General features: G+C 45.3%; 4 protein-coding genes across 5 annotated transcripts in view; 3 read left to right on the top strand and 1 right to left on the bottom strand.

The window, feature by feature from the left end:
* Nucleotides 1–596: 596 nt before the first annotated feature.
* Nucleotides 597–7,184, bottom strand: ccdc62 (coiled-coil domain containing 62). Its single transcript, XM_067258219.1, has 13 exons — nucleotides 7,179–7,184; nucleotides 6,985–7,000; nucleotides 6,769–6,858; nucleotides 5,929–6,118; nucleotides 5,220–5,386; nucleotides 4,755–4,856; nucleotides 4,359–4,530; nucleotides 4,142–4,243; nucleotides 3,953–4,041; nucleotides 3,301–3,386; nucleotides 1,783–1,936; nucleotides 1,294–1,512; nucleotides 597–795 (listed from the first exon to the last, which is right to left on the bottom strand). Exons 3-13 carry the CDS (start codon nucleotides 6,841–6,843, stop codon nucleotides 694–696), a joined length of 1,458 nt encoding a protein of 485 aa, XP_067114320.1. The 5' UTR covers nucleotides 6,844–6,858; nucleotides 6,985–7,000; nucleotides 7,179–7,184; the 3' UTR covers nucleotides 597–693.
* A 779-nt stretch (nucleotides 7,185–7,963) lies between these two features.
* On the top strand, nucleotides 7,964–11,000 carry denr (density-regulated protein). Of its 2 annotated transcripts, none has more exons than XM_067258203.1 (8): nucleotides 7,964–8,106; nucleotides 8,890–9,008; nucleotides 9,167–9,186; nucleotides 9,286–9,370; nucleotides 9,584–9,664; nucleotides 10,016–10,132; nucleotides 10,422–10,561; nucleotides 10,677–11,000. In XM_067258203.1, exons 2-8 carry the CDS (start codon nucleotides 8,900–8,902, stop codon nucleotides 10,719–10,721), a joined length of 597 nt encoding a protein of 198 aa, XP_067114304.1. In that variant the 5' UTR covers nucleotides 7,964–8,106; nucleotides 8,890–8,899; the 3' UTR covers nucleotides 10,722–11,000. The 2 variants fall into 2 exon arrangements, with proteins under 2 accessions (XP_067114304.1, XP_067114303.1); XM_067258202.1 differs by having other exon boundaries at nucleotides 9,286–9,372; nucleotides 9,577–9,664.
* A 519-nt stretch (nucleotides 11,001–11,519) lies between these two features.
* Nucleotides 11,520–12,494, top strand: LOC136964500 (hydroxycarboxylic acid receptor 2-like). The gene has a single exon (XM_067258650.1). The coding sequence runs from the start codon at nucleotides 11,520–11,522 to the stop codon at nucleotides 12,492–12,494; it is 975 nt and encodes a 324-aa protein (XP_067114751.1).
* A 493-nt stretch (nucleotides 12,495–12,987) lies between these two features.
* Nucleotides 12,988–17,007, top strand: part of LOC136964529 (CAP-Gly domain-containing linker protein 1-like) — a 19,916-nt gene continuing 15,896 nt past the window's right edge. Inside the window, exons 1-4 of the mRNA XM_067258687.1 lie at nucleotides 12,988–12,996; nucleotides 15,235–15,391; nucleotides 15,889–16,272; nucleotides 16,577–16,728. Coding sequence (XP_067114788.1) covers nucleotides 12,988–12,996; nucleotides 15,235–15,391; nucleotides 15,889–16,272; nucleotides 16,577–16,728 — 702 coding nt within the window. The remainder of the gene's footprint in view (nucleotides 12,997–15,234; nucleotides 15,392–15,888; nucleotides 16,273–16,576; nucleotides 16,729–17,007) is intronic.

Genomic DNA, 17,007 nt, shown 5'->3' with positions numbered 1-17,007 from the left:
GCCGTGGGCTACAATGACGACTAGGCTACAGTTCAGTGTTGAAAACAAGATTCAATCGTTGAGTAAAAATTACGGATAGGGTGTTCTGTTGGTTATAGATTGTGATGGAAAAGATTAAAATGAAACTTTTTAAGAACAAAGTGGTTTAATTTCTATTTGAATAGAAAAAACATTTCTCTTTTAAAAATACTTCGAAAATACAAACATTAATGACACAAAATAATATGCTAATGCAGAGTACAGTTCAGGTCTCATTTAAACCCAGTTTCTATAGCCAAGTTAATAGTCCGCTGTGTGAGTCACCCATCAGGTTTAGAAGACAGTGAAACTGGAATGTTGAATAAGCCCTGCTCAGTAGCCCTGTCCGACTGGTTACACATATTGGCAAGAGACAAAGAAGAAAACAACCTCTAAAATAGCTTTGGATCAAGAATAACCAACTTTGTTCCTCAAACACATTTGGCAGTAAATAAACCTTTGTATTATACAGTACATAAACTTCAGACACCACAGATGCTTGATAATACTTCAATATACTAAAATATTACAAAGTTAAAACACTTTCAATGTGTAAAAACATGTTTTTAATAATAACTAAGATATAAAAGTCCTTTGATTCCCTGAGATACAATTGTATTCATTCATTGGCTCGGCAGGACTGAGTCTTTGGTTCTGATTGGCTTGGAGGAGGCTTCACCTCTGACCCCTGGTCCCTCCTTCCTGGCTTCCTGCTAGCCCACAATGCTCCTGGGTTCTGTTGGGGCACTGAGCGGCCCTGGGCGGAGTTCCACTCTCCTGGTGTCGAAACAAAAGACATGTTTCGCCTTTACGCACTCAAAGAGATGACTGGAATACTGCCAATCACGTACATCCCATTTGTTTGTGCCACCACACCCAAAATAGAGAAAGGAGAAAGAGGGAGAGGGATAGAGAGAAAGAGAGAGACAGCAGAGAGACAGGAGAGAGGGACAGTAGAATAAGAGAGGAGAGAGTGGAGAGGATTCTTAACCCTTGTGTTATCTTCGGATCATTCTGACCCATCAGTCATTGTGACCCACCGTCGTATTGCGACAACTTTACCGCATACAAAAACAAAGTGAAGCATTTTCTTTTAACCGTTGAGCTGTCTCAGACCCCCCACATTGCGAAGGTTAAAATAAAATTATTTTTATTTGTTTTTGTATTGGGTAAAATTGGGTAAACACAACGATGGTTCGTTATGAACCTTTGGGTCATGTGACCCGAAGGCAGCACAATGGTTAGGAGACACTACAGCTGTTAACACGTGTGAACCTTGTGTGCCTGCGAGGGCGGATGATTGGGGGAGCTCCGGCTCGCGTGATGGGAGGAGTCACTGGAGCCGCTTAGCTGACCGGCGGCGAACCCGAGGACAGCATCACAGTTGTGGGAGGGGCTAGTGGTCTGCAGGGCGGAGCGTTCCAGGCTGGACACCATCTCCCTCGACTCGGCCAGCAGACGCTGCAGCCGATTGGTTGAGCAGCAACCGCCATCCTGACAGGAACAGGAAGTAGAACCTCACACCAGTATCCTGCCTCCGGGCCTGTGTAACCTCCATGGTAACCTCCATACAGAAAACCTCACGTGAGGTTTACGCGCAACTTAATCAAAACGGAAACGTTATTGGAAATGGTTTCTATTTTTTGGAATGGAGCAGAGAGGGGTCAAAGTGAACCCTTCATGAACACGAATCAAAACATCTGACAGACTCTGACTCGTGGAATGCAAAAACCAGTTTAATGAAAACAAAGACTCTTCTCTTACAGCCACCGGAGATGTTGGGAGGGTTTCCTGGTTGCCGTTGACAGCAGCTCTCTGATTGGTGGTTGCTGGAGAGCCAATCGCTGGGCCAAGATTCCTCCTAGTCCGTGATGAGGGGGAGAGTTCATCCAGGAAGATGCAGCTGAGGTCCCCCTGGCTGTGAGAGAAAGAGACAGACTTGAGGTCAGGCTGTTTCCTATAGAAGCGACTATGTCGCTAGATTTAGCAACTTTTCGCCTTCCCTAGCGACAAAAAAATCTAATCTAGTGACTAGCGACAAATCTAGCAACTTTCCACTACTTTGGTCATTTCCGTTTTTGTTGTTGAGCAGCAACAAAACAATCGTGCATCTGCAGATCTAAAGGTTGACGTACAATATATGATGTAATCATGTAATCTAGCGACTTTTCAGAGAGCCGCTAGCAACTTCTGGTGAGATTTTGACCCTACCCTACCAGGAGTCCTGCTAGACCAGGGGGCCAAGGTCCAGCAGGAGGAGGGAGGAGTCCTCTGTATCTTCTCCTACGCTAAAAAAACCTATGAGATCTATCTCTGCCTCTGCCTTCGAGGCAGCCTCTGCCTCAGATATCTCCCTGTCGGTGGGGTCTAGCTCTTTTCTGCCTCCAGCCCCTCCACAGCTAGGCTCTGCCCGACCCTGGGGCTCAGTTCGCCCTGTCAGGGAGGTTGTGGTCGAGGCCAGGACTTCTCCCTCCTTGCTCTTCATCCCTGTTCTACGGCGGCTGTCGTTTGAGATACGGCCGCCATCGCTAGTTCGTCCGGCAGTGAGACTCGGGGAACTTACATTTCCACCGTCGTCCCTGGTGACTCTGATATCTTCCACACAGTCGCTAAAGCTAACATGGCCTAGCGCACACCTCCTAGAAGACGGGGACGATCCAGCTATGCAGCTGGGGGTCACGGGGTCAGGGAGTTGTACTGGTCTCGAAGAAGCCATACTTGTAGTGCCTGATACTGAGGAGAAGCATTCTCTCAAGGCCTGGCCTGCAGGTTTCCTCCGCGAGCCACTTGTAGTTGCTAAGCTCAGAGTTTCCATGCTGTCTTTCCTTTCCTTCTCTTGTTCTTCCAGACGACAGCTATTATTGAACCCGGGTCCGTAGTGACCTACGCTGCCTCCTGATGGGAGGCTTGTAGTGCTCGCTTGGCCTACTGACTGCCTCCACGGTGTTGATGGGTTCGTAGCAAGGTCACAGGTATCCATGGTGGCGTCTGTGAGGTCAGAGGTCGACCCAGAAGGGGTGTCATCGCGGGGTTCTGGACTCTTGGCTCCTGGGAGAGGGAGGGTTTGGAGGCGTGGCTTGTGGTCTGTGCTCCTGCTCAAGGTTTGTCTGAGTACGGTCTCTCCTCTCTCTGTTCCCTGACTGGTCTCCAACACAGCCCTACCGCTACAGCCGTAGAGACACAACACCAGTATCTCAGAGCAGGACTTACAGGAAACAGAAATCTCTCTCTGTCTCTCTGTCTCTCTCTCTCTCTCTCTCTCTCGTAAACACAGCAGCTTACCTTCCATCATGTTGTTTCAAGGCCTCACGCGCACTCTCCAGGTTTAACTGCAGAAGCTGCAGGTCATTCTGTTGATTCTCACACAACTGGATCACACAAACACACACACAATTGATGCATTGTTATGTAAATGTCAAGCCCACGTTCACACCCAAACTGCACAACAGCTGATTCACAGATTAAACACATGGAGGAGAGAATTCCAGAACTCCCACAAATATGCTGCAGAACCAGACTGGCAGCACTAAACCTCACCCAGAGCATTCTGGGTAAACGGTGACAGGGAGGTTGTATTTAATGAGTCAGTAGTGTCACTGGTGTGTGGTATTCCAGTGTTGATACAACCATAGTTTGGGGTAATTGTCTGACGACTTAAATGAACAAGATAGGAATATCGGAGTGTTCCAAAGTTTGTTGGATAGAGCCACTTGTTCTCTTTCAATCCAGCTGACAGGAAACAGGTGACAGGAAACAGGTGACTGGTGACAGGAGACAGGAGACAGGTGACAGGAGACAGGTGACAGGTGACAGGAGACAGGAGACAGCTGACAGGAAACAGGTGAAAGGAAACAGCTGACAGGAAACAGCTGACAGGAAACAGCTGACAGGAAACAGGTGACAGGAAACAGGTGACAGGAAACAGGTGACAAACCTGGCGCAGGCAGTGGAGCTCTGAATCAGTGCGCTCCTGTTTCGAGCGAGCCAATCCCAGCAGCTCATCCTTCCAGCCCTCTCCCTCACCTGAGAGGACAGGTCAAAGTGATTTGATGGGGTGTCTGGATACTAGTAAACAGTATAACATTATGGATATCATCCAGTCTTGCTTTGATCCTGTCATTACCTGACAAGGCCAGTTCCCTGCGTAGGAGCTGCCCCTCCTGTTTCAGGCGGATGAGTTCCTCTCTCTGGGCACTGCCCTCCCTCACCTGCTCCTGAAGCTCCTCTGCATGAACACAACACACCTGCTCAGCCTGGAACACCGCCGTGAACGGGAACAATCCTCATGTCCCTGTGGAGGGCACGGTGTACCTCGCGAGCATGTGTTCCAGGGCCTGTACCTGCGAGGCGTGTGTTGGCGTGCCTGGCCTCCCTGTAGCGTCTCTTGTTCTCCTCCACCTCCCTCAGCAGCCGGCTCTCTCTGGAGCCGCTCTCCTTCAGAGACGTTTCCAGATCCTTCCGACGCCCAGACAGATCCACGATGTGATTGGTGGCTTCTGTCACGTCCTTATCCTGATTGGATGAGAGGCTCTCGTGATTCACATTCTTCACACAAGTGTACGTACGCGTAAAAACTCACGGTTAAGTTTGAGTTTATCGTTGTGACAAGTACCCCAGGTGTTAGCATCCAGAAATACCATCCATGACATGATGTGTTACTTGGGTGCGATAACAGGGGTAAGTAATACGAATATAAAAAGTGTCAAACCAAACCAGATGGCATCCAGGTGTAGTACCTTGAGCCTGAGCATGGCGCAGAGCTCCTCCTCCCTCACCTGCAGAGCGCCCACCTGAGCAGACAGAGACCTCACAGTGGAGTTCAGGCTCTTGATCCTCTCCTGCAGGGGGCGGCAAAAACAACACAGATCATTACTGTACCCAGCCATGCATGGCTCTCAACCCTGGTCCTCATGGATGCCCTGTCCATAGGCTGATACCCCGGGGGGGGACACGAACCCCCCATCCTGGGAAAAATTTAATTTGTCCCCCCCCCCAATAAATCACTGTAAACATAAGGAAATGAAAATAATATTAATCATATACCTTTAACATATTACAATGTAGGCTATGTGTTACAGCAGTAATTTTGGTGTCCCCCTCAGGAATTGCTTTTGAGAAAATGGCATATAATTGTCCCCCCTAAAAAGTTTTATATAAATAAAACTTTTTATGTGTGTCACTTTATGGCTTTGAATCTCTACCTCCAGGTCTTGATACTGTTGGCTGGAGTGCTGCTGTTTCTTCCCCATCTCGTGAAGCTGTTGCTGGGTGGAGTTCAGCTCCCGGCGGCCCTCCTTCTCCCTCGCCTCCACGACGTGAGCACGCTTAGTCACGGCCCTGATCACCTCGTTACGCTTCTGCAGCTCGTCTGAAACGCAGGGGAGCGGGGCGAGCGCACGACACGGTTCACACAAGCATCAGGGCCCAAGAAACGCCAACACACACCCTCAGCCAGGGTTCTCCAATCCTGGTCCTCGAGGGGCCGCTGTCCTGCACGTTTCAGACGTTCCCCTGCTCCAGCACACCTGATTCAAATGAATGGTCATTACCCGGCTTCCACAGAGCTTGATAACGACCCATTCATTTGAAGCAGGTGTGCTGGAGCAGGGAAACGTATAAAACATACAGGACAGCGGCCCTCTAGGACCAGGGTTGGAGAACCCTGCTCTAGGCCGTTTGTTTGCGAGCTATGCTCTTACATTTACATTTAGTCATTTAGCAGACGCTCTTATCCCGAGAGACTTACAGTAAGTACAGGGACAATCCCCCGAGACAAGTAGGGTGAACTCCCTTGCCCAAGGTCACAATGTCATTTTGCACAGCCAGGAATCGAACCGGCGACCTTCTGATTACTAGCCCGATTCTCTAACCGCTCAGCCACCTGACTCCCCGCTGCCTGCCGTCTCTCACCCTCCAGCCGAGCGTTCCTCTGCTCCAGGGTGAGGACTCTCTGGCGGTCCTGTTCCCAGGCCAGGAGCTGCTTGTGGTGGGCAGCAGCCATGGTGTTGAGCTCCTGGTCGCGGTCCTTGAGCTCCGCTATGAGGAGCTGAAGCTCCCTACGCTGCTTCAGGATGGTGGCGCTCTCCATCTCACACAAGATCTTGAAAAAGAAACACATATCAGCTGCTACTGGAGGATCGATGAAACACACACCAAGGAATGTCAGTCGTAGTAGAATATGTCAGTCGAAGAATATGCCCCCCCCCTAAGTTACAAACGACTGTTCTTCTTGAGTCAGATGGGGATAATTCATACTAAGATAGGAAAGATGACTACCTTCGATCACCTGCTCGGTACGGTGAAACATAATATCGTCATGACATTATGATGACGATACGATGTGAATGCAAATATTTCGATAAGGTAACAAATGTCTTTGGTAAAAAAAAAAATACACCCATCGTTCTATTTACATGATGAACATATTGTGATGTAATAAAGGGACTGCTGCTCCACAAGGTTGGCGAAGGGTTGCGGCCGACCCACTTGTGCTGGGAGCGCCGAAACCTTTTTTAAATGTGTAAACAGGACCAACAAGAGCTTTATAAACTGTCAGTTGATGAGCCTCTGATCTTCAGTCAGTGAGGGGTTTTAATAAAACCAGGCTCTTAGAATGAGGGGGTTTATGGTTGACAGCATTAGGGCCACAGCCCTCTTATGTTATTTCAACAGGCTGCACACAAAACAGGAACAAGTTTCTAAGATTCTGAGGTCACCTGATCTTTACTATGACAGAGACGCTCTCCTCACCTGGCTGTTTTGTGGGATGAGATGAGGTGTTCTTGACGACGGGGCTGGGGAACTTCTGGTCAATCTTCTTGTCATCTCCTGTATCTCACTCTGAAATTAGATGATGGGTCAATGGATGGCTATCGTAAAAAGTCCCTTGCTGTTCAAAACCACTGACACAATAACGTTACTTCACTATGCTTTTATCAGTGTTAATCAACAGCGTTTTGGTCGTACCGTTTTGACAGGAGTGCTGTGCCAGGGATCAAATTGGGTAACTGAAATGCATATAAAAAATAGTGCTAAGTTAGTTTAATTCAGTGATGGCAAACTGACTGGTCTCTTCCACTTTGCCCATCTTTACTGTGAGTTGTGGGTGAATGACCGTATGTTACCAGAGGGTAAGTAAATGCTCTGCGATGATGAGTTACCATGGCTTCCATTTGGATTGAGTGTTCCTCTATCCATCTCATTTCATTCAAGTCATGTCGTCTATGGATTTGAGTAACATTTGAGACGAGCCTGTAATATTGCTATTGACGAGCTAGGTAGCTAATTTAGTAATAACATTTTAAATAGCTAGTAATTACAGCAAATGCCAAGCTAGCAAGCTAGCCAAGCAAATCAGTTAGACTGAATAAAGACGAGTCTGTCATGGGCTAGCTAAGAAACGACCGTTGTCCAGGCAGTTAAATAGTTACTGCTGCATCTAAGTGTCTTAAAAAATAATTTAAGAGTCACCAGAATGACCCCAGAAGTTGTTATAAACACTTATATACAACCTGCTTGGACTACAATCACTTTAGTCTTGGTTTAAAATTGTACACAGTTAGCTAACATTAGATACGTTAGTTTGGAATTATTAAGTCTACAAACGGCGAAGAACGCGGACCCGCTACTATGATGCCTTAACTGTGCTGGCAAATAGGCGCACCGCGGGACGATCCCAGTAACCTAAAACACTTGTAATATGTGTCATAGGTGCGGAGTAGTGCCTTTTGTGAAACGTTGACATGAATTGATAATAACAATAAATATTTCACAGCGTTAACACTTTCATGGACAATACACATTTTATTATTTGACTAAACAAAATCTACATTTGGAAAATACACGTAAATAATGGTTTTATGAATAAATTCCCAGTGCAGGCAACCAAATAGACAGCTATTGTTTCTTGGATAGGACACAAGGTGGTTCTCTTTGACAGGACCCCAAGCCAAATCAGGCTGAAGCAGAGGAGGTGTGCTCAAGCTGTCCTAACTTAGCCTTATTTCATTTGAGCCATTAACTACAAGTTCAGCTAATAATGCGTACGGCTTTGTTAAACCGTCAACAAAACTAAAGTCGTTTTAAGGGGTATGTAACATTAGCAACTTACGTTGTCTTCTTTCACTTGGAGACAGTGACAGCTTGCTGTGTGTGTTGCTAGCTATATCAGCAAACTCGTACCAGCCAATAGCCAGATAGCTTCTGGTGCTAACCACAGCTGCTAGCCAGCCAACGGCATCGGCGTTATTAGCGAAAGCTAGCAACCTTACTTTGCTACCTAGTTAATGAGTCAATGCAAGCCTGACTTTTGCTTTTCTTGTATACGTACTGTGGTATTGGTAAACACATAGGTATCTTAACATATCAGCTAGCTATACCTAGTTATACTTGACTGGTTAGACAGCAATGTGGCTCCCAATATTTGGGATCTGAAATGCTGCACTTACATTTTCTTGCATCATTCCGTGAGAACATGTTTATTCTTCCTAATGCCTCCATAATTGACAACTTGTATCGTTAATGTTTCATTGATTGGACACATACTGGCATTACTTAGTATTTAGTACCACACAGTTAGCCTACATTGACATACTCATCCAAGGTCCATCCCAAAAAATACACTGACCTCACTGCGTAGCAATGAAGCCTTGAGATATTTTAGATTTTGAAAATGTTGGTGTTCATTACATCATTGTGAGATGGTCATTTTTTTATTGGAGTAGGTGCCACTGGGTTTAAATGTGTCTATAGATTTTATTTATCAATCCGGATCTCAAACCTTTTAGAATGAGTCATCTATTCAAACTGCTTCTGCACAGCTTTCATTAAGAGAACGTCATGAAATTACTAACGTACAACATTTTCTCCCAGATAATCTACAATGGCTACTACTGAAAATACAGATTCAGGTTCGGCAGATCACAAAGGGGATCATCATGGGTGTGCAGACTCTGACGCTAAGTACCCCTTCAAAGTCCTCTACTGTGGAGGTAAGTGGTGATGTTCAGTCAGTCTCTGTCCTAACTACTTAACAGTGATGATTGACTACCAAATTATACTGGAAGATATCATATAGCATGTGGATGTAGCCTGTTTTGTTTGCATTCAGCCAAGCTAGAAGTGTGATATGTTTCTCTTTCGTCTGCAGTGTGCTCCTTGCCAACAGAGGTATGCAACTCATTTACATTATCACTCGATTAAAATTCTTCTTATGTAAGTGGAATTATCAATGTCCTGACGTTGCGCGTGCTGTACTTGTTTTGACAGTATTGTGAGTACATGCCAGAGCCAGCCAAATGCAGGCAGTGGCTGGAGAAGAATTTCCCAGATGTGTTCGCCCGGATGAGCGTTGGTGAGTTACATTTATCAGTCTCTCATCCTGAATAAGAGCTAGCAGGATTGCCGTGGGTCTTACAATTGAAAGAATTTTACAAGACGTAATAAGATGGCGAACAACCCACTAGGAGACGACTAAGCGAGAACACTGTGGTTTGTCTGAGGAGCTGCGGGGGTGAATAAGCTCGTACTAAATACCCCATCCTATTCACTCCTACTGGTCCGGCAGGAAATGCTCCCAAGCCGGATCCAGGAAGTGGAGAGTCTCCCCTTGTAGGCGAGGAGGAGGAGAAGAAGAAACAAAAGAGAGGTTGGTTCACGTTTATATTTTTTATTTTTATTCTAAATTCCCTTAGTACTAGTTACACTTTGTACCTTTAGACCACATATTTAAGATTCCTATATGTTGATTGTATGCACCTTCCTGCCAAAGTAAATTCCTTGTCTGTGCAAACTTTCATGGCGATTAAAACCCATTCTGATTTTCTGAAGCAAAAGTCCAATCCGGCACATTAGTCTCCTAGTTATCTGAGGCCGCTAAAAGCTCATTCAACTCAAAAAAGCCTCACTGTTGCTCTCGGTTTGTTGCTGCGCAAAAGAATACACTGCTTCTGACTCGTGTTATAATTAATGTGCATGACATCGTTTTATTACCGTCCAGGTGGCAGAGGTCAGATTAAACAAAAGAAGAAGACTGTCCCCCAGAAGGTGACGATAGCGAAAATCCCACGAGCAAAAAAGAAATATGTCACGCGGGTCTGTGGCCTGGCTACCTTCGGTACGTACCTCATCATCTCTTTGTTTTACATTACATTTAGTCATTTAGCAGACAATCTTATCCAGAGCGACTTGCGGTATGTACAGGGGCATTCCTCCCCGAGGCAAGTAGGTTGAAGTGGCTTTCCCACAAGAACACAACGTCACGGCCGGGAATCGAACTGGCAACTTTCTGATTAATAGCCCGATTCCCTAACCGCTCAGCCATCTGACTTTAATTCAACCTTAAGCTAGATATGTCACGTGAAACTTATGTTTAACTTTTTTTCCAATGTATGTGTATCCTGTAGACATTGACCTTAAAGAGGCTCAGAGATTCTTTGCCCAAAAGTTCTCCTGTGGTGCCTCGGTGACAGCAGAGGATGAAATCATCATTCAGGGAGATTTTACAGACGACATTATTGATGTCATTCAAGAGAAATGGCCTGAGGTAAGTCATTTGTCAAGTCAATATACATCTGATGTCATATTTTTCCACACGTAGCCTTGATTAAAAACCATACATGCATTTAAGAAGAAAAAACTGTGTTTAAATGATTTTGTAGGTGGATGACGAAAGCATTGATGACCTGGGAGAAGTCAAGAAGTGAAGACCCAATGTGCACTTTGACTGAAATGGATGCGAAATGTAACACCAACCTGGCCAAATGTACACATTAACATTAAAAGAAGTCGTTTTATATCTATTTTATTTACTGTATAGAAACTGTGGTCTTGGCCACTCCTTTGGCATTTTCAGTTCTTGATAGCTGCTTTCTCTCTTGGTTGCCAAAGGTCTGGTATGATGTGAATTCCTATCAAACGCATTTCACTCAAGCAAGCTGTAGTATGGTAATAAATTTCGGTCTCATTCACCTGTTCACTCATAAGCCCCTGTCTGGTCCTTCTTAACCTGTCTTCCGTTTTGTCTCTGTGCTGTGATGCATGCTTGTTCCAACATTCACCATAATATCTCAACTCTCAAATATCGCCAGTGTTGCTTTGAGCTGTGTGGATCTTGCATGCAGAAGTAAGCCAGTCGATTTATTTTCAATTGGGTTAAATTCTGACTCAGTCTCAATTAGGTTAGTTAGTTGTTTTTGGGTAACCTTGTATCCCCACGAGATCTTTATCCCCAAACATAATAGTTTTATAATGAGGCTTTAATCCTCAGAGATGTACTGTATACACCTAGTCCCATATCCCGATAGGCCAACATCTTTTCCTAAGAGATAACGCACATGTATCACCTGTGGACCACAACATTTGAATAATGTTGGCTATGGAACATCGTTTCCATGAGCGCAAACAATAAAACCTAATAAAATCCAGCGATCAGGGTTTCTGAAAGACCATATCGATGCTGACACTCTTAAGAGCAGGAGTGTGACCATCTTACATTTCTAGAAATGGAAAACATCACCACAGGTGAATGTTGTGCTTTTGAAGCTCCCATCCTTGACACGGCTCTCCCTCCCATCCTTATTCTGGAGTTCATCTTCGGACTGTTGGGGAATTTTGTGGCTTTATGGATGTTTACCTTCCACATGGAATCCTGGAAGCCAAACTCGGTGTACCTGGCCCACCTCGCTGTAGCAGACTCCATCGTCCTATTCTGCCTTCCTTTCAGAGCCGACTACTACAGACGAGGAAAGCACTGGATCTACGGGGACGTCCCATGTCGCATTCTGCTTTTTCTGCTGGCCGCAAACCGGGCGGCTGGGATCTTTTTCCTCACAGCTGTGGCAGTCGACCGCTTCTTTAAAATCGTCCACCCGTTGAACGCAATTAACCGTATGGGTCTGACCTATGCTCTCTGGGTGTCATTTGGTCTGTGGTGCCTGATTATTGCTGCAACTGCCTATCTGTTATCAGGCCCGCATTTCTTCTACCGCGACAACCGGACACAGTGTGAAAGCTTCAACATCTGTATGGGGTTCAGCCCTTTGTCTACCTGGCACAATACCTTTTATGTCATCCAGTTCTTTCTGCCTACTGCCATTGTCACGTTCTGTACTATTTCAATTACATGGCAGCTCAAGAACAAGACAGTGGACAAAAAAGGGAAAATCAAAAGGGCCGTTCAGTTTGTTTTGGCTGTGGCGCTTGTTTTCATCGTTTGTTTCTTTCCCAGCACCGTGTCGCGCATTGCTGTGTGGATTCTCAAGGCATGGTATACTGACTGCAAGTACTTCAAAGACGCCAACCTGGCATTCTATACCTCTGTGTGTTTTACGTACTTCAACAGTGTCCTCAACCCCATTGTGTACTATTTTTCCAGTCCTTCATTTAGTGGAACTTTCCACAAACTTCTGAATAAATTGATGGGTAAAAAAGAGGATGAAGAACAGGCGGCCAACGGTGACTCCATGCATGTGTCATGAAAACTATAATGTGTCCCATATGCCATCTGACTCCCTATATGTATGGAGTCAGATGGCTGAGCGGTGAGGGAATTGGGCTAGTAATCCGAAGGTTGCTGGTTCGATTCCCGGCAGTGTCAATTGACGTTGTGTCCTTGGGCAAGGACCCTACTTGCCTTGGGGGAAAGTCCCTGTACTTACTGTAAGTCGCTCTGGATAAGAGCGTCTGCTAAATGACTAAAATGTAAATGTAAATGTGTAAATGTAAATGTCGAAAGAAAGAATGACCTAGAGATGTGCTCAGATCTAAGGAACTAGATCTCAACATGATTGTCGGTTTACAGGGATATTGTTCATGATTAGTCCACATATTTTCCATTCAAGATATATGTATCAAATAAACTTAAAGTACTCTGTCAACAATTATGTATTCTCATTATCTCGTGTTTGACAATGTAGCATATTAACTACCAATAAATATATTGTACGTTGTATTCATATAGCCTATCTAGAGATGGCAAAAGTACACACAGCCTTCACGCAAGTTGAAGTAGGCTACAGATAGCCTACTTCCTACTCATAAAAAAAAGGTAAAAGTTCAAGTAGGCCTACTTACTAAATTTGTTCACTCAAGTTAAAGTAAATAAGTGTGGGCTCTGACACACAGGCTACTTAAGTAGCCATCACAACTAGCCTACTGTTTTAGTGTATAACTGGACCTCACATTATGTTAATACAAAAATACACTGTAGACGCCGTTTTATCATTTAACCAATGAAGGAATTTTTTATATCAATTTTGAAATTGCAAAAGAAGTTTCTAAAGGTTGAAAAAAAATAATTGTAGGCCTATATCAAGAATTCGAATTGTTGATATCCAAAATTCGAATTGTTGATATCCAAAATGGTGTTGGAAACCAAAATCTACCTTTTTTTCAAAATATAATATAAATCTTTATAGGTAGGCCTAATCAAATTAGTGTACCCTACATTATAACATTTCCACTCTTTGTTGATTTATATATCTTTGCTTACCACACCGAACGGTCGAAGAGAGAAAAGTTCTTTATTTTTTTGAAGAATGCTTAACATATAAAGGTTTGTTTATGTTATCCTTGGCATATAGTTGTAGAAACACAGCGAACAACGAAAGGAGGTAAAGACACACCATACATACATCATGTGAACTTAACGAAAATCAATGCTGATATACTACAGTAATACTGTGTAGTATTCCTTTCACTTGGTTTTTAGTAATGTAAGCCTATTCTTGTGGTTTCAAACTTAGCAAAAATCTGGAAAATTATTCTATGAAAAAGCTAGTAGTATGAGCCAGGTTCGAGAATCGAACAAAAATGATTGGGGGAGATAGTTTTGGATATGTTGACTGGAGTTAATAGAATAAAAAAGACCGGACGAGTCGGGTAGTAAATCAGAAATGCAATACCACCTACATCCACCGGGGCCGTTGCCTCATGCAGAGGGTGGGGGTCTTGTCTGCGATGATGGGAAGGGCTGTTCGAAGAGAAAACTAACGGGACAGGGTTGGGCGTACTATACCTTTACTGCTCTTACAAAACAAACCGCAATATTCGCCTACAGTGCAGGTAAGTAACATATAGCTAGATGGCTTGTTTCTGCATATTACCCACTTGTCACTGTGTCTTCGTCTCGTATATATTGCTAATATGGGGGCTAACAGGCGTAGCTAGCTGTACCTCGCTTGGCACGACCAGCTAAATTCCGACAGGGAGTGTACGCAGAACCCTTGTAGATTCAGACTATTCTCTGGAATAAAACATATTTCAAGAAATCTTTGTATGTTGACAAATAAACGTCATTCAATATATCCAAATGCATATTTCTAAAACATACGCTACACGTACACAAATGCTGGTTAGTGTTGAATGTGTGACTTTAACGCAGAATTTGTGCGTAATGCTATTAATGTGAGCTAAACTATCACACTAACTACTGTTCTAATCCAGTAAATAGACTGAGCCAGATTTTTGTAGCGACCAGGTGGAAGGTGCCGTCTGTGATAACAAGTGACTGAGAAGGTTAATCTCTGAATATATATATCTTTTGTAAAAAATATAGTATTCTGCTTCTGTCAACAACTGCAGTCAACATTCATATAAAGTATAATGATCTAAATGACCACCGTAGCTTTTGCTGTGCCTTAGTCTACTTACTAGAACATTGGAATAATCTTAGACAGTGGCATTGCATGTATTGCATGCTCGCTCGCTTTGTTTTGGTCTACCAGGTGACACCCCCTAGGCGGGGGAGGAGTGCTTTAAGGTCTTACAATGGAAATTGGGGTGTTAACACACTTGGATTGGATGTTATGCGATAAAGCCGTTTTCAGCGGGTATCCCCTGGGTGCAGAGAGATTACAGCGAGATACTAATTTTAATAAGTGGGACTGGTGTTTAGCTCCAATCACTTCCCTTTTAATGCTATAGAAATGATCATTACAACATCTGTTTCTAAGATGACCAATAACGGTGTATTCATTTCATATTCATAATCAATACTAAGGGAGATGGAAGGCATTTTAAAGCATTTCTATTAACTGGGTAAGTACTTAGTGGTGGTCCACTGGCAGGGTCTGAACAAAGCTAGTAGTTTTCCTTTATAGAGAGGCATACAGTTAAGGGGTATAGATTGACACACATATCCAAACATAAACATCTATTCTGGCACTTTTCTTCCAGCCTTGGTGGGGCATCAAGGTGGGTGGTGGGGAAGGCCAATAGCCCCCCAGCCTGATCAGGCTCAGCCCTCACACAGCTCTCCACCTCCTCCACCAGAACCGAGAAGAGACCATGAGCACAGGCAAGCCCAGCGGACTCAAACCCCCAAGCAAGATAGGCCGTCCTGCGGGGGCGCCCACCAAGACCTCCCCCTCCTCTGGTGAGCTGTTCACGGACTGGAGCCTGGGTCTCTCTCCCGCTTCTACATTGTTGACTTCCATGGCTTAAAAATACTCAAATGTGGCTGTTCACATTTGAGTGAGTCAAGTTGCAGCCTGTAAGCTAGGGCATGGCATGTAGACTATCACGAGGGGATTTTCATGTACAGTGCTGTGTAGGGGAGTCAGGTGGCTGAGCGGTTAAGGAATCGGGCTAGTAATCAGAAGGTTGCCGGTTTGATTCCCGGCTGTGTAAAATGACGTTGTGTCCTTGGGCAAGGCACTTCACCCTACTTGCCTCGGGGGAATGTCCCTGTACTTACTGTAAGTCGCTTTGGATAAGAGCGTGTGCTAAATGACTAAATGTAAATGTAAATGTGATAAAGCAGTGAAAATAATCCTGAGAAGACTCAGCCTATGCACAACATACGCAAGGAAGTGATTGATGAAGTTGATTCCGTTAAATTCATCTGTTTTTCTCCCTTCGTTTTTAACGCAGCCGCTCCTAAGCCTCTCCCCCCCGAGAAGTCCCCTAACATCGTGACGTCCCCCACGCAAGATGGAGCAGGAGACTTCCAGCTGGGGGAGAGGGTCTGGGTCAACGGCAACAAGCCCGGCATGGTGCAGTTTGTCGGGGGTACACAGTTTGCCCCTGGCCAGTGGGCGGGCATCGTCCTGGACGAGGCCATAGGGAAGAACGACGGCTCGGTGGCTGGGGTGAGGTACTTCCAGTGTGAGGACGGGAGGGGGATCTTCACACGACCCTCCAAGTTATCCAGGACCGCCCTTCCGGAGAAAGAGGCTAACGGAGGACAAGGCAGCCCGGCTCCGGATGCTTCCGCCCTGGCCAACGCCGCTCCTGCGGCAGGGGCGGCCACCACTGGTAACAGTTATTCTTATTCGGGAATCATTTTAGCGACGAAGTAGGATGTCGTTCAGGATGTAGCTCGGTGGCTCGGTTAAGTGTGCGTAGCATGTAGGCTGAGGCCTTACGGTAGCGGCCCGGGTTTATATCTGACTTGGGCCCTTTGCTGCATGTCTCCCCCCCCTCTCTCTCTCTTCTTCCCCCTCCCTCTCCTCCTCTCCTCTCTCTCTCTCTCTCTCTCTCTCTCCATTTCCTGTCACAATCCACATACAAACTATCCAATAAAGCGACCGTACGTACAGTGAACATGCTCTTGTTTTAGCCCAAAGTATGACCAACGCCGCCAGCTCCAGCACAGGCGCCAAGACCCCTCTGAACCGAACGCTGACCGCCAGTGAGTCCGTGTCCAACCTGTCCGAGACGGACTCTGCCAAGAAGGCCAGGAGAGAACTCCGTCTGGGAGACCGTGTGCTGGTGAAGAGCCTTATATCCTATATATATTATATATGTATATATCCTATAGCCCTAATATATTACTGTTATATTCCTGTTGGATATATTTCTGAACCCTTTACATGAATGTGTACTAAGTGTGTCTCTCGCCTCTCGCTCTCTCTCTCTGTCTCTCTCTGTCTCTCTCTCTCTCTCTCTCTCTCTGTCTCTCTCTGTCTCTCTCTGTCTCTCTCTCTCTCTCTCTCTCTCTCTCTCTCTCTCTCTCTCTCTCTCTGTCTCTGTCTCTCTGTCTCTCTCTCT

Source organism: Osmerus mordax, chromosome 20 (genome assembly GCF_038355195.1).
Source record: "Osmerus mordax isolate fOsmMor3 chromosome 20, fOsmMor3.pri, whole genome shotgun sequence".
Classification (NCBI taxonomy): domain Eukaryota; kingdom Metazoa; phylum Chordata; class Actinopteri; order Osmeriformes; family Osmeridae; genus Osmerus; species Osmerus mordax.
This window is presented reverse-complemented; position numbering and strand designations above follow the sequence as displayed.

What these genes read in the sequence shown, in the direction of transcription:
- ccdc62 (XM_067258219.1), bottom strand. Translation starts at nt 6,843, where the DNA reads ATGACAAGAAGATTGACCAGAAGTTCCCCAGCCCCGTCGTCAAGAACA. An exon ending in GAGGAACGCTCGGCTGGAGG is followed by an intron (nt 5,387 to 5,928) that starts GTGAGAGACGGC and finishes CCTGCGTTTCAG; the next exon opens with ACGAGCTGCAGAAGCGTAAC. An exon ending in CGCCAACACACGCCTCGCAG is followed by an intron (nt 4,244 to 4,358) that starts GTACAGGCCCTG and finishes GTGTTCATGCAG; the next exon opens with AGGAGCTTCAGGAGCAGGTG.
- denr (XM_067258202.1), top strand. Translation starts at nt 8,900, where the DNA reads ATGGCTACTACTGAAAATACAGATTCAGGTTCGGCAGATCACAAAGGG. An exon ending in CAAAGTCCTCTACTGTGGAG is followed by an intron (nt 9,009 to 9,166) that starts GTAAGTGGTGAT and finishes TTTCGTCTGCAG; the next exon opens with TGTGCTCCTTGCCAACAGAG. An exon ending in TCGCCCGGATGAGCGTTGGT is followed by an intron (nt 9,373 to 9,576) that starts GAGTTACATTTA and finishes ACTCCTACTGGT; the next exon opens with CCGGCAGGAAATGCTCCCAA.
- LOC136964500 (XM_067258650.1), top strand. Translation starts at nt 11,520, where the DNA reads ATGGAAAACATCACCACAGGTGAATGTTGTGCTTTTGAAGCTCCCATC.